A 13,106-nucleotide genomic window follows, 5' to 3' on the forward strand; every position below is an offset into this window, starting at 1 on the left:
TCGTGATTAAAAATCCTGGTGGCACCCTTTTGTTAATAATTTTAGTTTTCAATTTTGTTTAGTTAATTATTTAATTGAGGAGCCAATCTGAGCGGGCAAAACCGTTATAATCCCTTCACATTTAATCCCGCAATTTAAGCTACTTTGTCCATCGGTGAAAGTTTTGACATTTAAATTTCATAGAAAATTTAGAATTGTTCGGTGAGTTTAATATCTTCCACCATTTTGTCTCATTAGAAATAACATACTTATATTGTAATACAGTTTATCATTTATTTTACAATACGTGTAGATATTTATGAATACCTTCATTATTCATCGTTGTTTGTTGATTTGATTGAGATGTCGTAACATCTCTCGGTACTTGATTCGGTTGACGATTATCTACGCTACTGACAGCTGATCTTAAAATATTCAGACGACAAGTTGGACACGTCTGCTGCCGTTGAAACCATGATCGTAGACAAACTGTATGAAATATGTGATTACACGGAAGTTTTTTGCTGGCTGCAATCATTTCTTCTCTAAAATAATTGAACAAATTAAAAACAAATAATAATCAATAACTGACTGGCTCCTGACTATGTGTTTTTATGAATAAAAACAATCGTATACCTGCAGATTATACAAACATTGTCGGCAGCAGCTAGCTCCTCGGAAGTAGCATCAGGGTAAAACATATTCATGTTTCTTATTGCTCGTCTGGACATTACAATGTCCTGAAAAGCTTTTTTGAAATTTCGCATTGTAAAATACATAGGTCGCAACGCAAACAACGGCAGAGTATACAACTTGACCATCACAGTAACAAAGGCAACATATAATATGACCTGCGAAAAATATGAAACAGAGAAAAAAAGTAAAATTAATCCAATGTAATGATTACAAATTTTACAAGAAAATAAATGATTCAATTGATTTATACTCGAACATTTCTTTTTCTGAAGGAACAAAATTTTTTTTTTTTTTCATAAGCGATAGAAATTATACTAAAATGCCCGGAAAAGAAAAGTTTTACATAACTACCGGTAATGTGTTCAATAAATAACTCGGAGATCAATGTTTTTCTATAACTCGTAAGGAGGAAAAATTTGATCGTTTGTTTGTTTGTTTAAATTGAATATGCTCCGAAACTACAGAACCAATTTGAAGAATTCTTTCACTGTTGGAAAGCTACACTATCCCGGAGTGACATAAGCTATATTATATTTTTAAAGAAATTAGGGATTCTTACTAAAACTCAAATTTTTGTTAAATATTCGTAAAAAACCCAGGCAGATTGCAAGTATTTAATAAAGAGAGATAGTCATTGTTTTCAGCCTAGATATCTAATCCAATTCTTGAAGAATGTTCAATTTTTTATATGATTCTTTTTCTACAACATTTTTCAGTATGAGATCTCATGCCCTCGGAAAAAAAATTCAGATGAAAATATCACAATTAAAATTTTTACGACTAATTAACAGATTCGGTAGAATCTGGCGCCAAGTTCCGTTCAAAAATTCCGTTGTAAACGGAGCGCCAGACTACCGACTGTATTTACTGTAAGCATCACGTTTTTTAGAGGTTGCAAATTTATTTTTTAATCTACGGTCCTTTTTTTTCTTAAATTTGTATTATAACGGTAGTTCATACCTTATTTTCCTGATATTAATTGATTATATCTAATTATAACAATTAATCTGCTCAATATTATTAAATTTAATCAGCACAAACTATAGCAACGCAAAAATTTCGATCCTGACTTTTTTTCGATGGGCAAAGTGATCTGCCACAGACTAAATAACTCGAGAAACGCATAGTAATCCTCCGATAGATGGGAAACTACAGTTAAAAAAAGATATTTCGCAGCTTGGACCTACACTCGCCAGGGTGCACTGGAATTCTTTCTGCATAAACTGTAGATTCAACGGGATAGCTCACTAAAGTTAGCACCCCAGAGTTTTTTTTATTAATTTTTGATTTTCATTTTTAACACGTCGTTAGCTCGTCGTTTGTTCTTTATTGTTTGATATCAACATTTGTTAGTTCTCCATTTATTCATTTTAAAGAAAATTTATTAATAATGTACTTTTAAGTCAGCTCCTCTATCGCATTTTTTTATATTTTGGTAGCAATTTGGGTCATTAATCCTCTATTTTTGATTGTTCATGTATATTAAACATTTGTTTCTACTTTACATTGTTTATTTGTTGTTTAATCAACATTTGTAATTAGCTGAATGTATGTATTCTAAATATTCGCACTGCGCATGCGTCATTTTTACATATATAGACTTTTAGCGCGGTCTTTTGAAAAGTATAGTGACAAGCACATCTAACGTGTAAAAAATTAAAAAATCTACAACTGTAATCTTTTAAAAATCAATTTTCAATTAATTTAAATAATTATAAAAAAATTGTTTGACGTCAGCCAATTTCAATATCATGAAGTAAATAAATAAATAACTAATAAATATCTATTTCATTTTGAATTTCTTAAAAAATATAGAATCAACTTTGAATCAATGTATGTATATTTTTTTTCATACTCATTTGTTCTATTCCCATGAATAATACGAACTAGTATCAAAATAAAAAAGAAATAACAAATAACAATAAATTTTTAATACTTTATTAAAATAAAACTTTTTATAAAATTATTAAAAACTACACGTTGCCTTTTCGTCCTGTAATTTCTACTATAATGAAATACAACAATAATATACTTACTCTAATCACTGTCATTATAATTTTCAAAAGACCGCGCTAAAAGTCTAAACGTAATGTTGACGCATGCGCAGTGCAAATATTTTGAATACAAATATTCAGCTAATTAAAAATTTTACTTAAACAACAAATAAACACTGTGAAGTAGGAAAAAATGTTCTATACATATGAGCAATTAAAAATACAGGTTTAATGACCCGTATTGCTACCAAAATATTAAAAAATGCGAAAGGGGGCTAACTTAAAGGCATATCATTCGTAAATTTTTTCAAATAAATAAATAGAGAACAAACAAATGTGAATCGTGAATAATGAAGAATAAACGACGAACTAACGATGTAATAAAAAAAAGTTTAAAAATTAAAAAAAAAAAACTCTGGGTCGCTAACTTTAGTGAGTTCTAAAAATCAGTGTGATATTTTTAGTCTCTTTCAGATGTCACTACCTACGTTATCAAATCATTCACTGGAGAGCCTTGGTTTAAACCAGGGCCGTACATTTTATATTCATGAATTATTATAATTTAGTTTTTATTTTTACTGTAATTCTAATTTTTTTATTTAATCTTTCATTGATCCGTTATAATATTTAGCCAGAAAAATAGTGGTTGCATAATTTAATTTTTATGCAAATATCCAAATAAGTTTATAAAAATAATTTAGTACGAAACTTATAGCAATTAAATCCACACCATTTTCAGTAAATAATTATATAAATAATAAAATATGATGTGACTTTCTGTATTTTTATTTAAAAATAAAATAAAACACTGTAAGTAACATTTGTTCGAAAAATTCATCATATGTCGATGACACAAGAGTTATCCAACATTTTTAATTTTTTGATTTTTTTTAATCATGTAATTAGTACTACAAAATATTTTTAAAAAATAGCACGTGTAGGTTTTCAAATTTTCTCCAGATATAATTTTTTTTTGTAATAATTTTTCTAGTAGAAAAAATTATGAAATTTTTCAGCCGTTGGTTAACTTAATTGTCATCATTTATCGTGTATTCTCAATTCAAATAACGCGGTAATAATATGAACTGACTCCAGACCAATCACATTGCTCTCCAAGTCACTTGATTTTGTATTATTTAGGATTATTTTTATTTATATATTAATTTATTCAAGAATTGTTTGTTAAAACTATTCTTGGTTATTGTTTTTTTTGTGTTTTCAGCGTATTGAATAATTTATTTCATTAACTATATTATTTGTGTTAATTATATGATTTGTGATAAATTGTTTTCATGAATAAATTCAATTCATGTAAATAGCTGATCGATTTTTAATCCACCGATTTGGTAGAATGTGGCGCCAAGTTCAGTTCAAAACTAGAAGAATCAAGTATGTGTATACAGCTATGGGAACGGTATTCTTAGGCTACGAAATTTTTTTTACTTTATTGAAATTTTTATGGAAATTTTTATGCTTGAAAAATATTTTTCAATATAATTTAGTCACTTATATATCGATTTTAATTTAATTACAATCTATTATATTGATAAATGTATTTTTAATTGATATAAAATTAATTAGCAGAAACTATAGCGACCCAAATTTTTCGATATCTACAGATTCGGTAGAATCTGGCGCCAAGTTCCGTTCAAAAATTCCGTTGTAAACGGAGCGCCAGACTACCGAATGTGTTTACCGTAAGCAGAACGATATTTTTAGGTTGTAAAATTTTATTAATTCTACAGAACTTTTTTTTCTCCAATATTACTCTATAATTATACATTATATTATATTATCAATATTAATTGATAATGGTCATTGAAAATAATAAATTCTATTTAAAATTAATTAAATTCTCTAGCACAAACTATAGCGACCCAGATTTTTAGATTTTGACTTTTTCTTATGGAGAAAGTGACATGCCACAGACTAAATAATTCGAGAATGTATGGTAACTCTCCACTAGATGGGAAACTACAGTTAAAAAAAAAAAATTATGAGCTTGCGTCGATGCTCACTAGGGCTCGTCAATGTTACTCTAACACAAACTGTAGTTAGAAAGTTCGAAATCGAAAATAAAAGAAATAGTAACAATCATCACCAATATTATAAAAACCATGGAAATTTATTTTATGATTTTATAAACTATAAATATTATGATTGATAATTTGTCTATCAATCTAAACCAAAGGATATACTTGATGGAATTTTATTAATGCTTATTAGTTACTCTACGAGAAATAAAAGTTTAACGTGATTTTATTGTTACAATTGTTTGTGCACTAATTTTCCGCGGTAAAAGTACATAATTTGAATTGAAAATTTTTTCAATCACATAAAATGTTAAATTTTTTTTTTTAAATAAAATCTCTAGAATTTACTATCTATCAACTTTACATATGAATTTTTTTAAATTAACTTTTTTTTAAATTAAGTATTATTTATTAACTAGAGTCAATATCTACAAGAGCTCACATTGTTTGGGTTTAGTTTCTATGTAATAGTCAGCTGATCATTACCTAAATAATTCTGGTCGAGTGTTTTACAGATATAGGTGGCACTGCTATACTGCGACCGAACTGCGCGGACATTCAAAACGACAATATTCTGTACATAATGCTTACATTCATTGAGTTTGATGAATCGTATTATTTAGTAACAACATAATTATGATAATAATAATATGTAATAAAAATAATCATGCTAATAATAACAATAAAAATGAAGATAATACTGATAGTTATTATAATGATAACAATAGATTGATGTTAAAAATAATTGCATTCATAATATTGAACAATACGATTATTTTATTAAATTATTAAGGATTGTGGTATTAAATCCAAATTCACAATTTCCTAAATTACAAAATATATAAAAAATTTTTCCTACGATTTTATAAAATATAAATATTATGATTGATAATTCAAGTCTATCAATCTCATCCAAAAGATATACGCGACTAATTTTCATGAAATTTTATCGATGCTACTAGTTTCTTTACGGAAAATAAAAGTTTAATTTATTTTTATAATAATTTTATGAACATTTCATATCTGTGGGAAAAGTACAAACTTTAAATTAAGAATGTAAAAAAATTTCTTATGAATACAAAAAAATTTACAGAGTAAACTACTAACTAAACTATCCAACAACCTTCTATGTGTATGTTGTTAAACATATTGTTCTAATTTAATTTAATTTATTAACCAGACCAAATAGATAATACGCTAAACATTGTTTGAGTTTTACTTTCTTCGGATATACCAGCTGTTCAGGTCTCGAGAATTCTCATTAAGCAGTGTGTACATTCTATGATCTTTTGGTCATTTCCTGTAGGTGGCATTGTTATTCGATTGAACGGGTTTCAAATAATCATAATTTTTAGATAATTCGTATCGTAATTATGCGTTTGATGCATTGTCTTATTTACTAGCAACAATATCATAATAATAATAAATGATAATTTAGGAGCTGATTTTTAAAATGGTATTAAAGTAAAATTTCAATTATTTGAAAAAGCTTTCGTTGTAAGAGAACAATTTCCATTATGCTTGAGCTATGCAGTAACTATTGATAAGAGTCAAGGTTTAAGTTTAAAAAATGCCATCATTGAAGCAGGGAACACCATTTTTAATGTTGGTCAAATTTATGTAGCCCTATCTCGTGTAACAGAGTTACGTGGACTACATTTAATCAATTTTGATCCTCATTCCGTTAAAGCAAGCTCTTCAGCAATTAAAGAATATAATCGCTTAAGAAAAATTTATAGGTTTGATTTACCTACCATACCAATTCCTAATACACGTTGGCAAAAAGTATGGGACATGATTTGGGCAGTTGAAGAACATTCTATTCAAATTGAACCCAAAAATGCGAAAAAAGCTTCTCTTAGTTTATTAGATTGTCGAGGTATCGAAAACTGTGATAACGTTTCCGATGGTCTTAATTCAATTATTCAATGTATGTTTAATAATACAAAAATTAGAACATTATTAATCAATCATGGCCTAAAGAATCAATCTGTCAACAATAAACTTAGTAATTTATTTAGCAAATATAATAATCGCGAATTACTTTTAAAGTCCAGTGACATTAAAGAGTCATTAATAGATCAGCCTTATTCTATGACAAATAACGATCCTGTATCCGTATTTCTTAAAATTTGTGATGATAATTGTGATATTAGAAATTTAGTACAATTTAAATTAGAAATTAATGATCGATGCAAAACATGCAATTATTCTAATTCTTACAGTATACTATAAAATGTATTACATGTTTCAATATATGATAAGAAAAAAACATTTGAACTACAAGAATTAATTGATTCATCATTTGGATATTGGTTTACTAATTTCAAATTTTGTGAAAATTGTAAAGAAGTCAAAGAAACGCTAACAAAAATTTCATTAAATTCCTTGCAACAGATATTAGTTGTGAAATTACATGTGTCCATCGAAGGAAAAAATAAATTAATAAATAGGAAAAAAGGGTTTATAAAATCGGAACCCAAAGTAAAAATATCATTATGTAATGCAAACTATGCTGTTGTAAGTGCTATATTTAACTCTTCAAAAGATGGTACTTCTGAAAATCATCATGTTGCGATGATTAAACATAATTTATCATGGATCCAAATAGATGATGAGACTGTGCAATCAGTAAGATGGCCTGCGAATTCTAAAAGTGCTTACGTATTTTTCTTACAAAAGAAGTAAATTGAAAACTTGAGGTACACCGAAAGAAAGAAAGTCTTAAGTCAAGCGTAAATTTTCTTAAATCAAAAAAATCTTAAGGAAGATTGAAAATTTCTTGAATGAAGTTAATTTTTTTTAAGCCAAGAAAATTCCTTCTTGCTCCAAAATAACTTCGGTCTTCCTTACAATTTTCTTAGTTCAAAAAATTTTCTTTTTCTATGTATATATGACATCTTAATGCTTAAAATATATTAACTTATCTTAAACTTAACAAGAAATTAAATAAAATAACTACTACTAACTTCTTTTAAAGTTAAAGAAAATACTTAAGTAAATGAGCACAAACAACAAAACAAAAATTTTTAAAATTATAATACTAAATAAAAAAAAATAATCCACAGATTCGGTAGAATCTGGCACCAAGTTCCGTTCAAAAATTTCGTTGTAAACGGAGCGTCAGACTACCGACTGTGTTTACTGTAAGCATGACGTTTTTCTGAGGTTGCAAATTTTATTTTAAATTCTACGTTCTTTCTTTTTCTTAAATTTCTATTATAACAGTAGTTCATACCTTTTTTCCTAATATTAATTAATTGAAAAATATGAAAAAATAGTTTAGTTCTATGAATCAGAATTATTTCGGTTCAGACAGCGTTGAATATAACTGCTTAAATTTTGTCCCTATTATAATTTTTTATTCAGATATCTCTGCATAGGAACACTTTTTAACAATAATACTAATTATAATACTAAAAGTAATAATATCGGTAATAATAAATTGATGTTAAAAATGACAACAATAATAATATTTATCATTATCATTATTATTACTAAAATAATTGTTTGTTATTTTCATTGAATTAATATGTATTGCAGTATTAAATCTAAATTAAAATTTTTTTTTATTAAGAAAATGTCAAAATTCTCTTTGTATATATAAGAAATGTATAATTTTCATCGATAATTTAAGTTATCGATTTAAACCAGAGGCGTTTTCGCGGATTAGTCAGTTTAAATTTTTTAATACCACTAGCTAATATGAGAAAAGAAAACTTTAATTTTTTTTATCATAATTTGAGCTGTAAAATCAAAGAACGAACGACTTTTCATATGATTATAGCTTTGCCTGAAAAAATTCATTTATTTATGAATTTTTAATATTGCGCGGGAAAAGTTTACGTTTGAAATTAAAAATGTAAAAGTATCCTATGAAACAAAAAATTTTATAGAACAAATTATCATACAACCTTCCATGTTTATGTTTGAGACATATTTTTTTAATTAAATTTTATTTGTTAACCAGTTTAAACACACAAACATTGTATGAGTTATACTTTCTTCGGATAAACCAGATGTTCAGTGTCTGGGGAATTCTCATTAAAAAGTGTGAACATTCTGTGATCTTATGGTTATTGCATGTAGGTGGCACTGTCATCCAATTGAGCGGGTTTCAAATAATCTTAATCTCTTGATAATACGAAACATGACTATGCGTTTGATATATTGCGTCATTTACTAACAACAATATCATAATAACAATATAATAATAACAATATCAAAATTTTTTCGGAAGAATTTCAACCCGAGAAAAAACGATTTTGCTCGAATTTATGTAATTATGTATAGTTATACATATTCGGGCTGATCAGCTCTAATTACATAATATATGATTTCATACATTCTTATACTTATAAATTTACATTAGTCAAGCATACTCAACTCATTAAAAACACTGCTTACTCGATTAATTATCAGTTTCAGTGAAAAAATCCGTTTTTAAATTTTTTAAAAAATTTTTAGTGGATATAACTATCAATATGGTGGTGTGGTGAAATCATCTGAAATTATATAAAATTTTTGGATTCAATTTTTTTCAGCTCTGTCATTAAGCGTCAGTGAAGAAATTTGATATTGCTTAGTTTAATTGTAATTAACACATTTTGATTGGCAATCACACCGCATTTTCTCAATTTAGTCGGCCATATGTTTTCTTTTCTAGAGCACTCAATTGTATCTACTTTGAAGTAGTTTTCATAACCAAACACGAGAGGGCGTTTTAGTAAAATCATAAATGATGTCTGGAAGATTAAAAAATTTCAATTAACATATGTATGACATGTCGATTTTACCTAAATTTTGTAAAACTTATTATTAAATAATAATAGTTGATTAATTAAATTCATGCATTTTATAGGTTGACTTAATTATAAATTTTTAATCATTCAAAGGATGTTTATTTATCCTGAAAAAATTTGGGGTACTCAATGACGAGCGCCAAGTACGATAAAAAAATTTTTTTTTAATTTTTAAATTTTCATCAAATTTTCTTTCAATTTTTTTAACATTATGACAGTTTCTTGGTATTTTTTTGTATTTCACTTTTTTTTGTAGAGAATGACAATTATTATATTGAGTCTTATTTTTTTTTGTAAAGTGCAAACGTCATTGAGATGAGTTTTATGAACGTGGACTTGGCGCAATTTTTTTACAGTGAAACTGTTTTTGTTCGGATTTTATTACAGTAAACGGCCCCTGTATTTTACTTTTGCCCGTACAGGACCATTCCTTGTACTTGACTCGTCCTTGTCCATAAGAGCTGTGTAAGATCTAATTTTCTATTCAGTGTGTGATTAATTACAGTGTGTAATTAATTCAGTGTGTGTGACGTGGGTTGATTAATTACGGTATCAGGAGTTATTGTTATTTGTATTAATCACTTAAAATTTAATAGAAATAATTATGATTATTATGACGATTATTTACTAATTTTCATTATTGTATTATTTAGTCAATATTATTATGTTATTGTTACTGAAGATTTAATTAATTTCGAATTTTGAAGAGTGTGAGAAATCATTTTAAGTTGGAGCGAATTTAGCGAGCTAAAGAAAATAATTATAAAAGAATTCAAAAGAATGGGAAAATATTCTGTCCCAAGCCAATTTTGTATGGAAAAGCGACGAATGGATCCAGAATGGAAGAATGACAATTATGATTGGGTGAAAAATTATTTTATAGAATTAAAACTTAGAATTTGAGCGACGGAATGGATAGAGAATGAGAGAAGGGCAATTAAAATAATAAAATAATTATGAGTGATTCTACTCAATTATTCTATTGGAAATAAAAACTTAGAAATTTTCGACGATCGATGAGCTTGCGCGAGCCTCGACAGAGGGCGAAGATTTCTTGTTCATAGAGATAGTTCAAAAATATGTTAAGTTCAGTTTTGAAAATAATTTTGGGAGCAATTCGTTCTCGGGAGAATTACTTGGCTGAATACTCATTACCAAGTAATTCAAGAGGATGATACTCTACCAGGAGTCTAACCAAGACCCAGGTAAGTATCGTAGACCGAACGGATGAAAGTTGTGAGTCCCCGTGCCGAGGCCTTCCGCTGAGGTACGGTAGGTAATCCAAAAGCCGTGGAGGTGAGGGCGAGTAGGATACTCTCCACTCGCTCTCGGAGTAGAGTTTAGACCCAGGGTGGACGGCTAGTCACCCTGGGATGGGGGAGGGGTATTATGTAGGAACTAGTGTGTGTGGCCATAGACGCGTTTTGAGTTTTGAACCGTGAATACTGTCGTGTATATTTGGAAAATAATGTTCTATTGTATTTAGTTTATATTGGTTACATTGTTTATATTGTTTTTTAACCGCGTTATTGTTATTGAATCGCGAATATGTGTGAAAAAAGTGTTCTTAAGTATTGTTTATATTGTTTAATTTAATTATATTGTTTACATTGTTGATTAACATGATCAGGTCAATAAATAAATTTTCTTTCTTTGATTTATTGATCAAAATGAAATGTTGAGACTCATATAATTTGTTATTTTTGATATAATCCCCGTTTATGATCCTGGACTCCGGCGAGTAAATTTCGACTCGGGGATTTAGAATTAATCAGTTTGTTTAAAGTTTTAAAACGTGAAAACGTACCCGTTACAAGTGTAACTATTTTCGGTAAACGAAAAAAGTGTTCGGACGACCCAGACCAAAACTCGAACCTAGGTCTTTTCGTTACTCGATAAATGCCCTATCAAGCAAGCTATCCTAGACACCGCCCATAACTACTATTCAGTTACTTATTTAGCTCCACTGAGTAATTCTTATGCTGGCAAACTTTTTTAAGGTGTTCAATAACATCACAGGTAATGTAACATACTGACATACAATTTCTTATACTGATTATTGCGCGATTTTATATGATCATATGTAATTATTAAAATATTATAAATGTTTACATTTTTCTATATGAATCTATATAATTTTATAAAGTTATATGAGTTTTTATATACATATATGAAATTTTATGTAGCGATTACTGTGCGATTTTATATGATTATATATTGTTGAAAAAACTCTCAAGATCCTTATTCGGTACTAACAATCGCACGGACCATGATGAGAGAGCCAGTCATAGTGGGAAAGTATTCCAAGTTGTAATTGAGCCGCTACCTTCGATACCCCCACTCAGTCCATCGGAGCTAGCGAGCCAATGCATTCATATAATTCAATCTCCTCTAAAATCACCAGACCGTTTAAAAGAGGCAGCGAGGAGAGCTACCGACACAGTCCACTTTTATCCATCGAACTACGAGGATCAAGAAAGGGAAGAATTTAAGCAGTCTACAGCAAGCGAGCAAGGCTTGCATATAAGAAGAAGTAAATTCATCAAGGTCAAGCGAGCAATGCTTACCTTGTAGTGTATCGGTACAACAGTTCTAATCCGAGTTACCTCCAAAGAGCTCTTTTCAGAGCTCTTATCGTCAAAGTCAAGTGTGCAAGGTTAACTTGCATTGTTTCATCTCAATAGCTCTTTTCAGAGCTCATAACTCAAGAAAACGGTCTTTTTCAAGGCCACTTCAAGGCTCTTTTTTTAAGAGCGTGTGACTAACAAGTCATCTCGGGAAATTAAGACTACTACGTAGTCTTAATAACAACGGTCTTTTTCAAGGCCACCAACTAATATCATTAGTGAGAAAGCTTACCCAAGTTTGAGGGAACGTACCGGCATTAATACCAAACATATATCATCATTAGAGTGTCTCAAAAAAATCAAATATGTTTTTTTCCAATGAACGTTGAGAAATCGTCAGAGTACCTCAAGAAGAAAATCATCTGAAAATATGAGCTCTTAATTCAGAGACACGATAGTGCCTCGCGCCCAGTACACGTCCAACATATGGCATGAGACAACGTGTCTCTATTCTGTAATGATGTCAACATAACCTCCTCATATATTTAGCTCTATATTTTTTTTATAACTGCTGAGACACTAACACATTACACCATTATTAATAAGTTTCTTTCTACTGATTATGAATATATTACAAAAAATTATAAGGTACACGGAAAAAAAACTACATGAAAAGTTACTCTTAAAAAAACGTGGTACATGGTAATTGGTTTTATTGGGGATAAACCTCTTTATTGTATTGTATTATATATTTGTTATTTATTTAATTAACACAATTAAAATATACATATACATGTTTTACGACTTAAATTCTTTGATGTTCAAATAGGTACTATTAATAACATAGAAAAACTGTCTTCTAGCTTTATATATTCTTATGTATAGTGTGCAGTCGCTTAAGTAATCTACTGCGCATGGCGCCTTGATTCTAAATTTATTACATTTTCAACACGCCTCCTTAATAAATTTGGAATGTTCGTGTGATTATATTATTTTCAAATTCTTTCTAAATTTCTTAAATTTAATTCTACCTAA

The 13,106-nt window shown here is 28.6% G+C and overlaps 1 protein-coding gene across 6 annotated transcripts in view; it reads right to left on the reverse strand.

The window, feature by feature from the left end:
• The window catches only part of Sip3 (septin interacting protein 3), a 173,314-nt gene that overhangs the window by 37,414 nt on the left and 122,794 nt on the right, over positions 1-13,106 (reverse strand). For all 6 annotated transcript variants that reach the window (XM_074251628.1, XM_074251630.1, XM_074251624.1 and 3 more), the window contains 2 exons: positions 616-830; positions 307-524 (listed from right to left, as the gene is read on the reverse strand). In XM_074251628.1, the coding sequence (XP_074107729.1) occupies positions 307-524; positions 616-830 (433 nt within the window). The remainder of the gene's footprint in view (positions 1-306; positions 525-615; positions 831-13,106) is intronic.

This window comes from Cotesia typhae, unplaced genomic scaffold (genome assembly GCF_013202065.1).
Source record: "Cotesia typhae breed Kobodo isofemale line unplaced genomic scaffold, CoteBio_Ctyphae contig_77, whole genome shotgun sequence".
NCBI lineage: Eukaryota > Metazoa > Arthropoda > Insecta > Hymenoptera > Braconidae > Cotesia > Cotesia typhae.